Here is a 21,330-nt window from a genome sequence, read left to right as displayed (position 1 = left end):
GAGAGAGAACTTGGAATAAATTAATACAATTTATTACACAAAAACGACAGTAAAAATCGGAAGTGAAAAGAGTGGTGACCTCCTTAGCGCTCGATGCGTAGGGTAAGTGAGTGGATTCGGTGCGGCGATCGGATGTCCGGGCCGCCGGGTGTTATCACGAGGTCTAAGTTCAAGAGATACCGATAACAGTATGACTCTTGTGTATGGTAAATATATCACTCGTGTCGTTCTTCCTTTCATCGGTTTTCAACCAACATAACATGGTGTCAGGTATGAACATCTTTACCCAAAGTCTTTTTAACCATGTTTTAGTCTAATCGACAATCTTTTCCTCTCTCGCGGTCGCGATCCGGGTCTATCGCGTCGTGTCATCATGTGTGGCCAAAAGGTCCTCGTGTAGTCGTGTTCAGTCATGGAATGTAAGTCTATTAAATCCATTTTAATCGTTTTATCCTTTGATTTTATAATCCGTACTGTCTGATTCCTACGAAGCAAATTTCTGTCCTATGACTATGTACTGGCATCCTTTATCATATATCCTAGTCATCAGTCCTTTGTCCATAACCTAAGTCCTAACAAAATGTCCAGATTCCAACCATCTTAAAAATGGATTTACGTCGTCTCGTTTTCGTTCGTCTCATTTCATCGTTTGTAACGTGACACACAAGCCAAATTTGGTGTTTCAAGTTAATCGTCAACCTCAAATGTATCGTCAAGTGTCTCGATTTATCGACTCCAGTTCTGCGTCTCTTCTATCACCGTCATGAAGACAAGTTAATCTACTTGTCAAACCATGTCAATCCGTCTTGTCTGTCCATTCAAAGTCACAGTCTAGTATCAGTCTGCTAGTCTCCGTCATGTCACTGCATCCAATCTAAGTCTGTCGAGTCCAAGTCCGTCACGTCAAGTCTATGGTCTAGTCCAAGTCCGTCACGTCAAGTCTATGGTCTAGTCCAGGTCCGTCACGTCAAACAAGCCTGGTTCGTCTACGTCAAACCATTTCTGTTTTCGTCTACTTCTGGTCATTGATGTCTTTTCGTCAATTGCGTCTGTCTGCATCTTCAGATACATCAAAGTTTGTCTCATCCATGTCTGTTTTTGTCTACTTCTGGTCATTGATGTCTCTTCGTCAATTGCGTCTGTCTGCATCTTCAGATACATCCAAAAGATAGTCAAATCACCTCTAGTAAATCCTTTAAATTTTTAACGTCTTTGTTCAGTCCACCTTTATAACTGGACATTAAAATGTTCTTTACCTTTCCGAAAGCATCAACGTCAAAATGTCTAACGAAGATCATGTTTCTCATTCGTCTACTAGTTACACGCAACGTAACAGTTCTGAATCCAACTTAGAACTAACTTCTTGTTCACCTATGATCTTTAAAGGTGACCTATCTGCTCAATGGAATGTTTGGAAGTCAGAGTTAAAAAACTTCCTTTTAGCAGCTGATCTCGATCAAGCTGAAGATGCACGTAAAAATGCTCTCCTAATAAAGTGTATGGGCAAACAAGCTTTTAACATTTTCAAGTCTTTTGATGTAGATGTGGAAAAGATTAAACATGACCAACTCGTCACTAAGTTTGAATCTCACTGTTCACCTAAAGTTAATGTGACGGTTGAAAGGCTAACATTATTCAACCGAAAACAAAAACACGGTGAAACGCTTGAAGATTTCTTGACCTCTCTCAAGAATCTTAGCATAAATTGTCAATTTAAAGACCTTAAAGATGTTGGGGTTGTCGGTGGCTCACCAGCCATCGATGACAACAACCCTCATTCGTGAGCCGACCATCATGGCGGTATGAACCTTGTATTGCGTGTCTTTTTGGTCTTTTGATATCTTTGATGGTTGTGTGTCACTTTCGTTAAATGAAAGTGTTCAAGCGTGATAATGGCTTCGTAGTCTTGCTTTCCAGCCCACCACCTTCACACCTACAAACATGGCGACGAGGATCAAGAAGGATAAGTGACAGCCATCAACTGTGCCAGCACGCCATGCATCGCTTCTAAAACCGTAACTAGACTCGTAAGTCTCGCAAAATCTAGTCATTCGAAATCATGATTCGATCATGAAGTTTTAAATAACCAGTTTTAATCAATTTTAGCCTCATTTCGATTTTTGTTCTTTTGTTCCATTTTATGTGTGCTCTTGTTCGGTAATTTTAACAATAGAGTGGAGAGTGCCATCACCTCTAGAACTATCGGGATCTCTTAGCGAAAATTGGAAACGGTTCAAAGAAAGTTACAAGAACTATTCTATCGGGTACGAATTAGACGCGAAAAGTGATGCGGTCCAGGTCGCTATCTTTAAGAATATCGTTGGTGAGGAGGCTTGTGAATTGCTAAACACGTTAAATTTATCCGAAGCACAAAGTTCGAAAGTTTCAAACATCATTCAAGCGATAGACTCTTACATCAAACCTAAAAAAAACCTTGTTTATTCGCGGTTTCTGTTTAACTCCCATTGTCAGCAGGAATCGGAGGAATTCGAGGCCTTCTTCCTCTCGGTTAAGAAGTTAGCCGATGATTGCGACTTTGGAACTCTGAAAGCGGAACTCATTCGTGATAGATTAGTTGTTGGGATCAACAACAAAATGGTGCAAGAAAGGCTCCTCGGTGAAGAGTTTGATTTAGACGAGGTAGTCAAGATTTGTCGTTCTGTGGAAACTGGGAAGCAAAGAGCAAATGAAGTGTCCAATGGGAATCAGGTCCATTACATCAAATATCAGCCCAGACCCAACTCCAGCAAACAGCGAAACAGTTTTAATAATCGTCATCAGAACTCTGCAAGTACCTCCAAGCAAGGAAGAACCAGCTCAACTCAACCCCAAGAAAATCTGCAGCAAGTGAGTGAGATCAACTGTAAAAACTGCGGACAACTTCATCCTATTTGTCAGTGTCCGGCCTTCCGCAAAAGATGTTCAAAGTGCGGGTTCTTTAATCACTTCGCAAGTATCTGTGAAACGCGCTCTAAACCTTCCTCTAGTGCTCCTGCTCAGAGCTCAGCTGATACAGTAAATTTAGCATCATCTTCCATTAATGCCTCTATCCCGTTTAATTCTAATTATGCCAATTACATTGATGCACAAGATTTTGTGATAATCGATGAAATTGTTGTTGATCGTTCCTTACCTAGCTCCGAGAAGCTTCAACCTGTAATTTGTCCGAATGACAGCTCCGAAAAGCGTAACCCTAATAGTGTTATAGATGATAGCTCCAGGAAGCATAATCCGTTCTTTGTCCCCAATTTTTGCTCTGAAAAACCCATCCCGATAAGTGGAAATTTTAATTATTGCTCCGAGAAGCATGATTCCTTAAGTGTTTTTAATAATTGCGCTGAAGCAAATTCCTTAAGTGAAATTAACAAATGCTCCGACATGCAAAATCCACTAAATTCTAATTGCTCGGTGAAGCAAAATGTTCTAGTAATTAATGATAATTATTGTTCCGTGAAGCAAAATGTTCTAGTCAATTGTGATAATCATTGCTCTGTGATGCCCATGTCTCCAAGTATTGTAAACAAAACTAGTGTTTCTCCTGAAATGTCGGTGAATTTGAGTGAGTCAAGCAACCGCCAGCACATCTCACACACAGGATTCAACCAATACCCAAGTAGTCCATGCGATCAACGATACAAGAAGTAGTTCAGCCAAATTCTGGATGCAGAACTGAACAACTCCTTCGTTGACTTCAAACTGGACACAGGTGTGGAAATCAACATTCTACCCAACTACATCTTTCAAAAGGTCAAGAATGCGGATAATGTGCTGACGCCAAATAAATCGATCATTCTGGGTTACGGCGGTAATCCAATCGAAACACTTGGTAATGTACTTTTGAATTGCAGTTTACCTGGTCAAAATGTATTATACAAAATTTTATTTACTGTAACCAAAGCAGGCACTGTGCCTCTCTTAGGTTTAAAAACCTGCGTTGATCTAGGTCTCATTGTTAAACAACAAATTGATTATGTTTCAGCCTTCAAAGATGAAGCAGCAGTGCTTATTAATTTTCCTAATTCCTTTACAGGTCTCGGAACTTTTCCTGATCTAGTTGATGTTTTTGTTAATCCTAATTCTGTTCCTTCCAATGATCCTCCCAGGAGGTTGCCGCATAAAATTTTACCATCTTTAAAGAAGAAATTAGAAACCTTGCTAATCTCTAATATAATATCTAATGATGTCTCTGATGTTGCATGGTATAGTAATTTAGTTGTTGTGGAAAAGGACGACCATTCGATCAGAATCTGCCTTGATCCAAGGAACTTAAAAAAAAACATTAGGAGAGAATTATTTCTCATACCCTCATTCGAAGAGATTAAACCTAAACTAGCTGGAAAAAAACGTTTTTACAGTGCTGGATATTAAGGATGGATTCTGGCATTGTAGACTTACACATGAAGCATCGAAGTTAATGGGGTTTCACACACCCTTCGGTAGTTATAGGTTTCTAAGATTACCTTTTGGCATTGTGTGCGCTCCTGAGATCTTTCAAAAATTATTAACCAAATATTTTGGAGACATTCCTAATGTCGTTATTTATTTCGATGATATCCTTATTGCTGGGTCAACGGAAGAGGAACATGATATTGCATTTAAAGAAGTGATGAAAAGGGCTGAATCGCTCAATATTAAATTTAATAAAAATAAATTCCAATTCAAGAAACCTACGATCAACTATATGGGGCATGTTATTAGTGGTGAAGGTATCTCTCCGAATCCTGATTATCTTGAAGCAATCTTGCAATTAAAGAATCCCAGAAACCGGAAAGAGCTACAAAGGTTTTTAGGAACCATCAATTATGTAAGGGAACACATCCTAAAATTAGCAGATCTAGTTGCTCCGCTTAGGGGACTATTGAAAAAAAATTCTATGTTTACATGGCAACAAATTCATTCTGATAGTTTTAATAAAATCAAGGAAGCAGTGTGCGCCATCAGCAATCTGACTAGTTTTGATCCCAAAAAGCCAATTCTTATTCAATGTGACGCTTCACAATTTGGTCTTGGAGCCTGTCTGCTCCAGAATCAAAAGCCGGTTGCATTTGCGTCAAGGAACTTATCAGATGCTGAAACATGCTACGCTCAAATAGAGAAAGAACTATTTAGTATTGTATTTGCGGTAAAACGTTTTCACAACATGGTCTATGGTTTTAAAATCTTCATTGAAAACGATCACAAACCACTAGAGCCGAGTTATAAAAAGAATATCTCTCAAATAATGTCCAACAGATTGCAGCGTCTTTTGCTGAAATTGCTTCCATATGATTTAGAAGTTAAGTACATACCGGGAAAAGATAATCTCCTAGCTGATCTTTTGTCACGAAACTTTATTGTTAGTAATAAACCTGAGGATGAAATTCAACTGAATGATGTTGTTCACTGTGTGGATGTTAAATTTCAGCTGTCCAATGCAAAATTCTTAGAACTTCAAAACGCTTCTCTACATGATCCTCTCATTAATCAGGTCAAGCAATTGCTTATGACAGACTGGACTAAATGCAATGTAGAAATGCTCCAGCCATTTTTCAAAATAAGATGTGATCTAACAATTAATGATGAGATATTGTATTTTAAAAACCGAATAGTCATACCAACAATACTAAGGCCTAGCTATTTAAAGTTGTTACATGGCAACGCCCAGTTAGGAACAGGGAAAACCATAGAGAAAGCTAAACTCATATGTTACTGGCCTGGGTATGTGTCCGATATTGAAAATTATGTCAAAGCATGTATTGTATGTAATAAATTTAGCCCCAAAAATGTCAAAGAACCGCTAATTCCTCACACTGTTCCAACAATTCCATTTCATAAGTTAAGAGCAGATATTGCTGAATTTAAAAAAAAAAAAAAAAATTATTTAATTGTAACTGACTATCACTCCAAATGGCTTGAAATTAAGCATCTTAGGAATAAGACAGCCTCTGAAGTTGTCACAGTTTTAAAAGAAATATTTAGAACTCATGGTATTCCAGCACAAATTGTCGCAGACAACCAACCATTTGGATCTTTTGAAGTAAAGCAATTTGCTGATCAATTTAATTTTACAATCGTTAACTCGTCTCCGAGGTACCCTCAATCTAACGGCATGGCCGAATCAGCTGTGAAAAGGGCAAAATCACTCTTGCGAAAAGTGTTAGAAAGCAAAAGTGACTTAGATTTAGCAATTCTAGAATATAACAATGCTCCCATAGTTGAATTAGGCGCATCTCCTGCTCAAATGTTAATGGGAAGAATCCTGAGAACTCAAATTCCTATTAGTGAAAAAGTTTTAAAACCTGAGACAGTTAATGTAGAAGTTAAAAGGCAAAATCATCTTGACAAAGTCAAACATAATTATGATCAAACAGCAAAATCTAAAGAAGATTACCACAGTGGTGAGAACATATGGCTTCTTGACACAGATAACAGGTGGTACCCAGCAGTAATTGTGGAAAAATTATCTAATGTTCCTAGGTCATATATTGTTAAAAACTGTAATGGAGTAATCTTGAGAAGAAACTCTAAGTTTATCAGAAAGCGGTGTAGCCATATTCCTCAAACACAAACAGATCATTTATGGATCTTCGATGAGTTGAACTCAAATTCCGAATCTCAAATTGAAAGTGAATGCGATAAAATACAAAGTGATGAACCTCCTGCATTTAGTCAAACAAACATTGTGAAATTACCTGTTGTATCAAAGAATACTGAATCTCAATCCCAAGAATCTGAGCCGTTAAGCGAGGAAGACTCTGATATCACTGTCATTGAAAATCAAGAAATAATATTAAATGAGTCAAGCTCAGAGAGTGAGGATTTTCTAGGTTTTGAGACTCAGCCAAGCTCATCAACCCCTGTGCAGCAAACTGAATCTGTAACTCATCAAGTAGGCATACGGAATCTTGATAAATCAAGTAGTAACTTTAATCAAATTTTTGCCTCTCCAATCAAACCTACCACTAGAAATTTCGGTAGAGGTTGCCCAAAAAAGCTGGATCCCAACTTTGTTTCTAAGTAAATTCCGGTCTCTTACAAAATAATCGGACCTTATTATGCACTACAAAGTAAATCCAAATTAACAGTGTAATATTTTTGTACTAATTCCATTATGTATAACACATTTCCAACTAATTCAGACAAATTTGTCATCTGTTAACAACCTATTCTATATCAGTGTCTGTAATTACTTTTGTCATTGTAATGTTGCAGTAACGAAATGCACTTGTGTATTTTATAAACTTGAAAATGAAATGCTAGTGTAAAATATTTTTAACTGTGTTTTAATTAACAGGATGATGCCTAATATTTAACCTTAAAACTTAGTGTTAAAATTTTAGCAAAAAATGGTGTCTTTTATCAATCTTAGCTTCATAAAAGCTTATTTGCGATTAATGCCTCTTCGGCCCTAAACTAATCAACACCTTCGCGGCTCATTGTTCAATGTTGTGTTACGGCTAATTGTTCATGAAGGCTTCTACGGCTCTCTGTTCATTATTGCGTCTGTACCTCATTGCTCATTGTGCCTGATAGGTAATCTAATTTGTTCTATTAATGCCCCAATGGCTTGTGAGTTTATTAAATGCTCCAATGGCTTGTGAGTTTATTAAATGCCCCAATGGCTATGTGTTCAATTAATGCCCCAATGGCTATGTGTTCAATTAATGCCCCAATGGCTAGTGAATTATTAATGCCCTAATGGCTATTTGTTCGATTAATGCCCCTATGGCTAGTGAGTTATTAATGCCCCAATGGCTATGTGTACGATTAATGCCCCAATGGCTTCTCTGTTTTTATCAATGCCTAAATGGCTTCTCTGTTTTTATCAATGCCTAAATGGCTTATTATTTATAAAATGCCTTACTGGCTGCATTGCATTTGCTTCCTTCCGGTAAGGGAGGAAAAAGGAATTTTTTTTTTATTATAAAAGGAGGTGTTGGGGTTGTCGGTGGCTCACCAGCCATCGATGACAACAACCCTCATTCGTGAGCCGACCATCATGGCGGTATGAACCTTGTATTGCGTGTCTTTTTGGTCTTTTGATATCTTTGATGGTTGTGTGTCACTTTCGTTAAATAAAAGTGTTCAAGCGTGATAATGGCTTCGTAGTCTTGCTTTCCAGCCCACCACCTTCACACCTACAAACAAAAGATTCCATCACTAAGGATCTTTTCATCGGTAATCTTAATGCAGAAAACCAACATATTAAAGAAGAATTGATCAAGTCAGATGAAACATCGCTGGACAAAATCTTCAGTCTGGCACAAAAACTCCAGTTAGCACAAGACAGGTCTGAAATGCTGAGCAGAGAATTTAATGCATTAAGCCACACAAACTACCCTAACAAATCAACAACGTATCACGATCATGGAAGACCAAACCATCACCGTCATAGATCATCATCATCATCTCGAGGGTATTCACGTCACCGATCAACATCCCGTCACAGATCAACATCACGCAACCGCTCAACGTCTTCACATCGCAATCATCATCTCGCCAAAGATCATCTAGTACGGTGGCTTATGGCAAGTACGCTGCAAATCGTGATTCAGTTTTGCCACTTTGGGAGATCAAACTAGATGACATTTTAAGAGTTTTGAGTCGAAGAGGCATTTCCAAAATGGTGGCAGATCCAAGATGGCGGCCATTCAAAATGGCGGCCGGCGCGTACTTTGCGCCGCTATAGATCAAGATCCTCTGAACCGATTTAATTTTTCTTTTTTTTGTTTTAAAGATAATTTAAAGGTAAATATAAAAAAATTACAAAATTTTTGATTTTGACAATATACAGGGTGTTTTTTTCACAAAAACTGGGTTTCGCGTGTGGAAAAAAAGCTTGTAATTCGCATAACTTTCAAAATCGCATTATTAAGGTCACTTTAAATACTCACCATGTAAAAGAGCGTCTTTTAAGCTTTCCAACGATATATTACATGATGGGTCTATAATTTAAGCTTTCCGCCCCATTGCGATCCGCGCGGCGGCGGCACAGCGCGAGCCTGCATAAATTAGTCCACGGGCATATGTTGAAAAGAAACCTCCCGTGGAGTAGTAAATGGGGTAAGTGTGGAAAATGGCCTAATCTCTTCTATTCGATGCGTAGAAAAATAATTTTGATGTTGTCAAGCTCAATTTTGCGTCCAACCCCTCCAATTCAAGATGGCCGCCAAAATGGGAGCTCGGGGGTTGAAGATGTTGGAATTTGTTTTTGATGTCGTGCATGGGGTCTATCACTATGTAATTTTGGTCGTAGAATCCGAATTTGAGGTCCAAAATTGTCTCCGGCTTAAAGGGATGCCCAAAATCCAATATGGCCGCCAAAATTTCCACGATAGGGTCAAATCTCCGAGAGTTGCGTAGAAGGCCGAGTAGGATATCTTTCATAGGGTTTTTTGGGTCATAAATTCCACAAATGAGGTCCAAATACCCAAACAGACCCATAAAAGTTCTCTAAGAACCAAAATGGTGACCAACATGGCTGCCGCTCAGATAGTGAGAACGTTAAAGAAGTTACCTTTCATGCAATGATGAATTTTCATGTATGTGTTGTACTCCATTGATTCAGGATGTAGTCCAGAATGTCAAGAAAATAAGTGAAGCGGATACGCATGCCACGTAATTTGCAACGCTTATAAGATTTCGCAACTTATACTTCCTTTCGGAGAAAATTTATGACTTATATCATACTCAGAAAATTTTGCAGTCATTGACACGGCAAAAAAGTAAAATGTTCGGGGGAAAATCCTGCGACACAGCATGAAATTGTCTGTTCAGTGATTGCAAGAATGCTACTTTACCTTATTGTTCTCTAACCATTAAGAATGTTGCAGGAGTCGAAATGTCCGACACATGTGTGTTAAGGGGAGGAGGATACACTTTAGGAAAATTTAATTTCCCCTCGAAGAGCTACCAATACTGCGCACAGGCATTGGCTGATGGTGGACTTTTTTGTGTTGATTTATCTTAAACTTCAGCTAATTTTTAAAATTGTTGTGAGAATCCTGCTCTCCAAAGTTGAAATCCTCCCTCGTCCTCTGAGCTCCCAAGGGTGGCCGAGGGGGCTTTGGGATGACGAAAGCTGCACTCCTCGGGTCAGCTCTATTTGTCCTCGTGGTCCTGGACTGTGTCCGGCCTAAAATAACGCATGTAGAAAAAATTCTGACACGTGAGGTTTAGGACATCCTGTACATTCGATTGTCAAAGCCGGAAATGGTATCCATTTTCTCCTATAATGCTGCAATTTTCTAGAAAATCTTCATTCGATAGGGAAAAGAGGATATCTTTACCCTGGTGAAAATTGGCTTTAGGATCTATGTTCCCAAATGCCATAGATCTATAGCCGGCTATAGGATTTCTTATAGCATCTATTGACGGCTATACGCAGTTTCTTGCAGGATTGGATAGACAACGGCGATAAAGTTATTGCTGGCAATAAACTGTTTAGCACGGCTGTTTGGTTTCCTTCGCTTCCTAAAACCAGCCATACGAATTCTATTGCTTTCTGTAGCCGATTGTAAGAATTTCTAGGGAATTTAGAAACTCAGGCTCCTGTTGCCAATTTCAGCAAGGTATCTGGGCTCAGCCCTAAGATTCGTCCTAGAGTAACTATATGAGATCCTTGCCTCATACTCAGCAATACGTCTATGTAATTGAAGAGCTTTCCGGAAAAAGGACACATAGCAAAAAATGGCCTTTGAGAAAAATACATTTGAAGTTTCCATCATTAAATTATGGCTACTGATTGTTACTTACGTTCGAAATCGGGAGTTCAAGCTGCGATGCAAGTTATCATCAGTGACCGGAAAGTAATGATGGAAACTTACGATGCATTTTTCTCATACGCAATTTTTTGCGATGTGCCCTTTTTCCGGTAAGCTTCCACTTGTTAAGTTAACGTTCCTGCTGTTAAGTAGGATGAGGCGTGCGAAAACCGAACACTATCTGCATACGAAATTGCTACAAATCGTATACTAGAATTAATTTTCATTGTGTTCAGTAATTTGTTCGTGTTTGACATTGAGACTGAAATTAATTTATTCATCCTCACAAAATAATTGTAATAAATTTCGGTCATGTAGATTTAACAGTACCATGAATGCGTAAAGTGTTTTTCAAGGACAGTTTTGAATTAAATTTCATGGTAGACTCAGTGAGATATTCTAATCAATCAAAACTGCACACGATTTGTCCTACCGGATTTATACAAAATATTCACCCTATTTTCCAGACGGAAAACGAACGAATAAGATTTGTATTCAGAATAGTGTATTTTGTCCTTCCATCGAGAAAAGCATCTTCTAGGGAATAATCAGGAAATACGTTCTTAAGCATGTCTTAGATGGACTACAGACCGCTACCGCTAACACTCCCTTGTACTAGAGGACTACATCTGGAATCAACGGAGTACAACACATACATGAAAATTCATCATTGCATGAAAGGTAACTTCTTTAACGTTCTCACTATCTGAGCGGCAGCCATGTTGGTCACCATTTTGGTTCTTAGAGAACTTTTATGGGTCTGTTTGGGTATTTGGACCTCATTTGTGGAATTTACGACCCAAAAAACCCATGCAGGGACACCTTACTCGACGATACGAGCCTCAACAAAATATTTCACCCCGCAACGGCAGTCATTTGGCCGCCATATTGAAATTTTGGGGCTTCAATAAACCTGTAGCGAAATTCTGACCTCATCGGCGAAATCTACGACCCAAAAAACCCATGCAGGGACACCTCACTCGACGATACGAGCCTCAACAAAATATTTCACCCCGCAACGGCAGTCATTTGGCCGCCATATTGAAATTTTGGGGCTTCAATAAACCTGTAGCAAAATTCTGACCTCGTCGGCGAAATCTACGACCCAAAAAACCCTATGAAAGATATCCTACTCGGCCTTCTACGCAACTCTCGGAGATTTGACCCTATCGTGGAAATTTTGGCGGCCATATTGGATTTTGGGCATCCCTTTAAGCCGGAGACAATTTTGGACCTCAAATTCGGATTCTACGACCAAAATTACATAGTGATAGACCCCATGCACGACATCAAAAACAAATTCCAACATCTTCAACCCCCGAGCTCCCATTTTGGCGGCCATCTTGAATTGGAGGGGTTGGACGCAAAATTGAGCTTGACAACATCAAAATTATTTTTCTACGCATCGAATAGAAGAGATTAGGCCATTTTCCACACTTACCCCATTTACTACTCCACGGGAGGTTTCTTTTCAACATATGCCCGTGGACTAATTTATGCAGGCTCGCGCTGTGCCGCCGCCGCGCGGATCGCAATGGGGCGGAAAGCTTAAATTATAGACCCATCATGTAATATATCGTTGGAAAGCTTAAAAGACGCTCTTTTACATGGTGAGTATTTAAAGTGACCTTAATAATGCGATTTTGAAAGTTATGCGAATTACAAGCTTTTTTTCCACACGCGAAACCCAGTTTTTGTGAAAAAAACACCCTGTATATTGTCAAAATCAAAAATTTTGTAATTTTTTTATATTTACCTTTAAATTATCTTTAAAACAAAAAAAAGAAAAATTAAATCGGTTCAGAGGATCTTGATCTATAGCGGCGCAAAGTACGCGCCGGCCGCCATTTTGAATGGCCGCCATCTTGGATCTGCCACCATTTTGGAAATGCCTCTTCGACTCAAAACTCTTAAAATGTCATCTAGTTTGATCTCCCAAAGTGGCAAAACTGAATCACGATTTGCAGCATTTGGCCCTTTTTTGGCGCTAAGCCACCGTACTACATCATCCCGTCAAAGATCGTTCCGCAGCTCACCGACTTCTAGCAGACATTCAAGATCACCATACAGAACTCGCTACCATGGAAACACAAGATACCGTAGTCCTGATCCTCGTCGTCCGACAAAGACCATAACCGTGTGTGAAAACTGTGGAAATCAATTCCATCGTTTTAAGTGTCCTGCACAAGAAGTGCGATGTCATAATTGTGATTTAGTCGGACATTTTTCACGTTTGTGTAAATCAAAATCTATCAAAAATGTCCAAATAAATAGTGATTGTGATGAAAGTGATAATGATCTATTTATCGGCATGGTTAATAAACCAAAGGCTCGTTACAATAAATGGTTCACAAATATCTATGTTAATGGCATCCCTGTGAAAGCTCGAATCGACACAGGAGCAGAAACAAATTTGATCTCTTACCATAATTTTTGTAAATTAAATTTAAATTCTAACGACATACAACCAACCAAAGATCACCTAAACACCTTAACTAAGGAGAAGTTAGAGGTTATGGGTGGGTCTATTTTACACTTTAATTTTAAGAAAAAATGTTTTAAATCCAAATTTCATGTTGTCAATTTTTCATGTCCGACTTTGATTGGCCTTGAATTATCAGATCAAATGGGTCTCATCAACATGGTACATTGTGTTGAAAGTAAATCTAGCGATTGGCAGAAACTAGTTAAAAAGCACAAATCCTCTTTTAATGGCATAGGGTGTGTCGAAGACACCAAGATTCATCTTGAGACTGATCCAAATGTTAAGCCAATGAATGATCCACCGAGGAGAGTGCCGTTAAAAATAAGATCTGAGTTAAAGAAACACCTTAGCGAGTTAATTGAACGTAAAATTATAGATAGAGTAAGACATCACACCCCCTGGTGTAATTCAATGGTTGTCGCCATCAAAAAGAATAAGCAATTTCACCTATGCCTAGACCCTAGAAATTTAAACAAGGCAATCAAACGTCCTCAACATTGTTTACCAGATACTGATTTTATTCGTTCTCAATTGAAAAATTCTAAATACTTTACAAAACTTGATATCACCAGTGGTTTTTGGAATTTACAATTAAATGAAGAAAGCGCCAATTTAACAACCTTTGATACTCCTTTTGGTCGTTTTAGATTTTTACGTCTGCCCTTTGGCATAAATGCTTCTTCCGATATTTTTCAAGCTACAATGGTAGACAAATTTAGAAATATAGATAATTTAATAATATATGTTGATGATTTTTTAATACATGCCAATATCCCTCAGGAACATGATGAAACTTTAAGAAAAGTATTACAAAGAGCTGATGAAATAGGAGTCAAATTTAACCTGCCAAAATGTAAATTTTTTAAAATCGAAATAGAATTTCTAGGTGAAATTTATGCTGAAAACAAAGTTCCCATAGACCCAAGTAGAGTCGAAGCCATACAGAAAATGCCTCCTCCTACCAACATAACAGAATTACAAAGATTTTCAGGGGTTGTTAATTTCTTGCGTTCCTTCATACCAAATTTATCAGAGAAAACACATAATTTAAGGAAATTACTCAAAAAAGAAACTTTATGGGGATGGTCAGAAACTCACAACAATGAATTTATTCAACTAAAGGAGACAATAACGAATGCTCCTGTTCTAACATTTTGATATAAATAAACCTGTGTTATTATCAGTTGACGCGTCCAAGGATGCACTGGGAGCAGTGATTTTACAGGAATACAAACCTATAGCTTTCGCATCAACAACCCTCACCAAAATAGGGCTGTTCGGTAAGCTACCGAAACTGTTCCGTTAAGAAAAAGTTACGATAAGAGCGCTCTTGCCGATAGCGATCAGAGTTTTCGGAGCTGGCGAAAATAAACTGTTGCCATGTGTACATCTATTTCATGCGCCGCCGCGCTAGGCAATCTGATAAACCGACACAAGGGGCAACAATGCGTTGAGTGCGAGCTCTCAAAAATCCGATAAGGCCGGCTGTTGTCAATATCATCGCCACTGTCGGTGCTGCCGCCAGTTTCAATGAGAGACGATTGAAAGAGTTCCGGCAAGAATTCGTTTGAACACCCCTACACCAAAACTGAACAATTTTGGGGACGAATTGAGAAAGAATTGTTAGAAATTCATTTCGGTTGTAAGAAATTTCACCAATACATGTTTGGCCAAATACTTAATGTACAAACCAACCATAAACCACTACAAACGCTTTTCAAAAAAGAATATAAGAATGTTCCAATCAGATTGCAAAGAGTGATGTTAAAGCTAGAAAGGTACGACATTCGTGTCAAATGGGTACCTGGCAAAAAGTTGGTAGTTGCCGATGCTTTGAGTCGAGCGGCAATCAAAGATAATAGTTCCTTTATGTCAGAAGTACAAGATGAAATGGAATACCAAATTGCCCTCCTAGATTTAACATTAGACTTACATATCTAATGAAAAACTTGAAACTTTTAAAATAGAAACTTCCAAAGATGAAACACTTACAATTTTAAAACAATACTTTTACCATGGGTGGCCCTCTAATAAGAAACAGGTCCATGATCTAGCTAAACCATTCTTTAATGTACGTCACGAAATAACTGTCTATAATGATATGGTGCTTAAATTAGATAGCTTAATTGTACCAAAAACATTGCAAAAGGAGATTCTGCAACTTATCCATTAAGGTCATCAAGGTTTCGTATCATCATATTTAGGAGCCAAAAATGTGGTGTACTGGCCCTTTTTAAAAGCTGATCTACAAAATCTAGTTGATCAATGTAACATATGCATTAAACTCTCAAACAATAATAGGAAACCTCCAATAGGGCTGTTCTATCGGTTGTCAGTAAGCCACCGAAACTGTTCCGTTAAGAAAAAGTTACGATAAGAGCGCTCTTACCGATAGCGATCAGAGTTTTCGGAGCTGGCGAAAATAAACTGTTGCCATGTGTACATCTATTTCATGCGCCGCCGCGCCAGGCAATCTGATAAACCGACACAAGGGGCAATAATGCGTTGAGTGCGAGCTCTCAAAAATCCGATAAGGCCGGCTGTTGTCGATATCATCGCCACTGTCTGTACTGCCGCCAGTTTCAATGAGAGACGATATCGAAAGAGTTCCGGCAAGAATTCGTTTGAACACCCCTAACCTTCAATAACGCCGCATGAGATACTTTTAATCCCATGGCAAACAATTGGTGCCGATTTATGTGATTGTAAGGGTAAGAAGTAATAAGTTGCTGTCGATTATTTCTCAAAATATCCTGAAGTCATATCTTTAAATACTGCCACCTCAGCCAAATATGTAATTGAAGCTTTTAAGTCCATTTTTGCACGACATGGCATTCCTCATACTTTAATTAGTGACAATGGCCCTCCGTTCAATGCCGAACAGTTCAAAAAATTCACATCGTCATGGAATATCAATCATCTCACATCTTCACCAAATCATCCTCGCTCTAACGAAATGGTGGAGAGAACAATTCAATCTGTCAAAAAGCTGTTGTACAAATGTATTGAGAGTGGTGAGGATTTCCATTTAGCATTGCTCCATTTTCGTAACACACCCAAAGCAGATGGACCCTCTCCTGCCAATTTGCTAATGTCACGAAATTTACGTACAAAATTACCAACAACAGCTCAACATCTTAAACCTACTTTAATTGATAGCAACAAATACAGGCATACCCTAGAAAAAAGAAAACAAACTATGATTAAGCGCACTGCAAGTGCAAAACCTTTAAGCGACTTATCCGTCAACGATAAAGTTTACTTCAAAAAAACACCTTCAGATACTTGGTCCCCTGCTATTGTCATCCGTAAATGTAAGGAACCCCAATCATATATGCTCCAAGCTCCGAACAACAACACATACAGACGTACGCGTTTCCATATTAAAACACGTCCTAAGAATGTCTCTTTTAATTTCAATAATCAACAAAAAACTGTACAAAGTTTGTCACCAAGTAATTCAAATACAATAGAATCAGAAGCAAAAATTAGATTTCCTTTAGTGCCACATAAGAAAGAACAAATCATTTCAAATGTCAGTCCACAGACTATCAATTCAGATTCAGAATATGAAACGCCTAAAGCTAGTATCAGACCTGAACCAACATTAAGTACGCCCATCACAAGTAAACCATCAAGAGGGCGAGGTAGAGGTTTAGGCACTCCGAACATTCCAAATGCTCTGTGGTAGCGGCCCCCTCAATACACTTCTGTCATGGCATCCTCCTAACTCGTGTCGTTCTTCCTTTCATCAGTTTCCAACCAACATAACACACTCAAGCCATCTTTGGGAGAGGGGAGGGGAGGGGAACTGACCCCAACTGTTTTTCCTTTCAAACAGAAAGACCCCCCTTGTGATACCCCGTTTAAAGGAGCATGAAAAGAGAAAACCTTTCGCACAAACGCTAAGTCAATATTTCAAGCTATTTCAAAATGGCGGGCAGTTGAAAGTCGAAATGACCGAAAAATGACACCAGCAATTTGTCGATCGAATTGCACAAAAATCGGTATCAGGAGGTATATCTAGACACGAGGAAAAATGTGATTAAAAAAAATTAGATTTTAAAAGAAGAACCGAAATTTCCAAAGCATTTGGTCAGAGTTTTTGTCAAAAGAAAGTTCAAACTTATTTTTCGATGCATAAAAATTGGTCATTCCAGTGTACCAGTGTTTCCAGTGTCCGTTTCCACAGTGTAGAAACTACTTTGGGGCATTGCGATATTCTTTAACTTGTGTAGATACTTCGCATAACTTCCGTGACCGGTGAGAAACTACATCATGAAATAGTGGAGAGCATGATCTTGGCAGAGCCATTCTCTGGGATCATCAACCTTCTGCGCCAGGGACCTTGGCCGTTAATCAGAAATTTTTGACCTGATGTCAAAGATGTCAACTTAGATCTCTAGGGGACCTTCGGTTTCCTTCGCCTTCACTCTCTCTTCTGTAAAAGAGATCCTCAGGAGGAATCAGGATAAGATGTCCGGACAATTTTTGATGTAGTCAGCAGAAACCAGTTAGAGTTTTATATTTGTGTGCAGATTTTTATCTTCACAAGATCACAGGGAAAAAATTAAGGGGAAAAAAATTACATTTTCTTAACAATAATCTTTTTTTAATGGTTAAAAATATACAAGACTTAAAACAAAATGTTTTTAATTGGCTGAGATGCTCAGGACTGAAACATTTCCACATTATTTCTTTTTCTTTTCAACTTTCTCAGGCTCATACTGAATAGTTGGCTCATTAAATTGATGCATATCATCAATGTACAAATCATCTGGGAGTGCTTCCTCCAGCTTGTGAGGAAAGAAGGTCGGGAAGGGTGGAGCTTCATCTGCCTTTCTGCGCCTGGACATTTTTAAAATGAACAAAGATAAAATGACAGTCATGAAGATAGTTTATCATGTTTACGTCATACACCTGTGGTGGCAATTATGCATAAGTACTTCTTTGAATGAAATTACTGATGCGAATGTTATGGTCTCCACTTTTCAGTAAAATCTGGGTTTGGCTAGGGCTCTTTAGTCGAACCTAGGGTTGAGTAAGTGGCCAGCTGGTTAGAACTAGTTTTTACCAAAAAAAAAATAAAAAATAAATGAAATAGAAGAAGAAGAAAATATCATGCACATCGCCAAACTTGGGTTTGACTTGATGAACTCAGAAGTTGAGAGACAAAAAAGATTGGGGCCTGTCTTTAGAAAAAGTAAGAGCAAGTATTTATCGGAGGAAAGAGACTGTCCCATTTTTCATAGGAAATGGCCGCAAGGGATTTTACATCCATACTTTCAGGAATCATGACGGATCATCGGAGAGGCCTAAATCCGGTCACTTTTTTCGTCTAGCCCTCGAAAGGCCAGAAAAGAGGGGTCAAAGGTCAAACGCACCGAACGGCATAAATTTTGAACGAAACAACGGATTAACTAGGATTTAATGTATAATACCCAGTAAGATAGCAATATTTTAAAAATATTTATTTTTCATATTTTTAATATATTTTAAAAATGTTTTAAACATATTTCAAAAATATTTTTAAAAATACTTTTGAAATATAATTAATAAATATTTTATGAATATTTTTAAAATATAAAAAGTAAATATTTCAAAAGTTATGTTTTATAACATTTTTCAAATATATTAAAAATATGAAAAAGAAATATTTTTTAAAAATATGTTAAAAATATAGTAAATATTTTCAAATTATTTTTAAGTTCTAATTTCAAGTTAGTATGTGGTAAAATTTACCCCAGTGTAAATTTAGTGTAAGTACCTCTTACGTGATATGGCAAAAAAAAATAATAGGAAAAAAATAACACGAAAAAAAAAAAAATAATGATAGGAAAAAAAAGAGGCCTAAGAAAACACGCCATCGAGCCGCGCACTAACGCAATGCATGCTATAACAGCCTTAACAAGCGTGATTTTAACCCTGATCAGCATCAGCTACGTATGGCTCAGTGGCAGAGTGCTGGGCTAGCACACCCGCGGCTCGGGTTCAAGTCCACCCGAGGGCGTTCGGGTATTTTAAGCTACTAAACGTCGCAGGACTTCATGTAAATGGTTTAAAATATTAAATGCTTGTATACTTGTGTAATTCATGTTTCAAATGTAATACATGTGCAGAACTATGAAAATGACGGTCATTGCCTGTACTTCCACATCTACTTAACAGAGTGCGCTGAGTATACAGACGTGTATACATAAGCAAATAATAGTGCCGTTAATCGTTGACAGAGGGCGCATGGTACTAATAGGTTAACATTCTGGTAAAATATTTTCAAAATATTTTCGTAACTCTTTAGAAGTGTTATAGAAATATTTTAAAATTATTTTTAAAATATTCAAGAAATACTTTGAAAATATTCAAGAAATATTTTAAGAATAAGTTGATGATAACATTCACATATTTTAAAAATATTTTTAAACGTTTCTCAAAATATTTCGTGAAAATATTAATTTAATATTTTAAAAATTTCTTAAAAATATTTTTTGTCTAATTGGGTACTGTCTGTTTTTGAAAATTAGTCAGGGGGCATACTTATTCCCGTGTGCAGGTTTGTGAAGGCATATTGTGTGATACATCAATCTCTTCGTTTTGATGTCTAGAAAAAGAAAATCGATGATGGCCATCTCAAATTTCATACAACCCCCCCCCCCCCCAATTCAAGATGGCGGCCAAAATGACGGTTTTGGGGTAAAACAATTTAAAGCTTGCAAATACGTCGTGTCGGGTGTCGATTCTTATGTATTTTTGATCGTAATCTCTGGCCTGACCGTTGCCGTTGCAGTTTTTTGATATTGGGCTAGTGACAATTGATAAGTCATAAGTCCTCTAGGGGCAATGACCTCCATTTACAATGTCTCACTATTGTTGTATTGACCAACTTTTGGGTTGCTTACAGCGTCGCTCCTTTGAAGTTAGGGTGTAACTCGGTTTCCATATGAGCCCCAGAAAACATACACTTATATGTGAAGCGTAGCTCACGAGGAAATTGAGTTACGCCCTTCCGCCCGAGGAGCGGCAATATCTTCCACTTACTCAAATTTTCAAGATTTTGCCCCTTGAATTGATGCCTTTTCTGGAGGACTTTACAGAAAAAGAATGGTTTTAACATCATTTTTGAGAGCCTCAGAGGTTTTTTTCACGGGAGATGTTTGCACATTACAATTCCGCAAATTATGTTTTCTTTACGATTTGCTATCGCCTGTTGTGCCTATGACGCTGATTAGACGGACACAATTGCGAGTTCGGGCAAAACTTTTTTTAATTTATCTTACGGGAGGGCGACCAAAAATTCTCAAATTTTTGAAAAATTTATCAGATTTTTAACAAGCCTAGTGTATAATCTCTCAATTGGGCTCACAACGAAATACGCCCAACAAGCTGGGTGGAATTCATGATTTTCCGCCATTCGGGTGCCTACTTTCAGTAATGCTAAACATCACCTAAAGAGAGGGAATTTGTTAGAATTTTTTCTCGTACATTTACGCACACGGAAGCCACAAAATATCTTCAAGATTTTTGAAAATCCCTTTTTCTTCGAGAATCAAGAGCAACGTTGACTTTTGTATTGGGGGAACTTCTCTCCATAATCTTTAACAGGTTGTATTGAAAATACTCATAACCTTCACTTAAAATTCACTTTTGATTTTCAATGACCTTAATACCTCGTTCTGCAACGTCATTGGGTTTTTTCAAACGGAAAAGAAAGCACTTAAAAAAGTGCCCCGAACTGTTAGTATGGGGAATGTACAGTGCATTGTAGATTAGCACTGGGCCCATACTATTCTGCATGGAAATCAAAGTCGGATATTCCACAAAATTTTCATTAACGAGAACCTTTAATGAGTATCAGTGTACGATTGAGAGGGCGAATATTCAGCTCAGGCTGATACATTGGAATACAAAGCAGGGGTCACGCCGAGGGATCCATTCCGTATCGATTTGAGTTTTGTTATACTTCAGCAGTTGGCCACCTTAGCATTCTGCAAAATTTTAGACGATGTTAAAATGCTGCCATGCCTATGAACATTTTTCAGCACACTGAAAAATGAAAATAAACGAGATTTTCTAATAAAATTTTTGGAATTACTGAATACTGCCTTC

At 38.0% G+C, this 21,330-nt stretch overlaps 2 protein-coding genes across 3 annotated transcripts in view; one reads left to right on the top strand and one right to left on the bottom strand.

Moving 5' to 3' along the window:
• Nucleotides 1-21,330, top strand: part of LOC140224623 (uncharacterized) — a 228,798-nt gene that overhangs the window by 195,650 nt on the left and 11,818 nt on the right. The gene's annotated exons all lie outside the window — the stretch shown is intronic.
• The window catches only part of mRpL3 (mitochondrial ribosomal protein L3), a 53,357-nt gene continuing 49,844 nt past the window's right edge, over nt 17,818-21,330 (bottom strand). Inside the window, exon 8 of one of the 2 annotated variants that reach the window (XM_072300538.1) lies at nt 17,818-18,075. In XM_072300538.1, coding sequence (XP_072156639.1) covers nt 17,919-18,075 — 157 coding nt within the window. In that variant the 3' untranslated portion in view covers nt 17,818-17,918. The remainder of the gene's footprint in view (nt 18,076-21,330) is intronic. The other variant, XR_011899899.1, reaches the window with a different exon arrangement.

The sequence above is a fragment of the Bemisia tabaci genome, chromosome 1, assembly GCF_918797505.1.
Source record: "Bemisia tabaci chromosome 1, PGI_BMITA_v3".
Taxonomy (NCBI): domain Eukaryota; kingdom Metazoa; phylum Arthropoda; class Insecta; order Hemiptera; family Aleyrodidae; genus Bemisia; species Bemisia tabaci.
The sequence above is the reverse complement of the archived record's forward strand: the minus strand, read 5'-3'. Positions and strand labels throughout refer to the sequence as shown.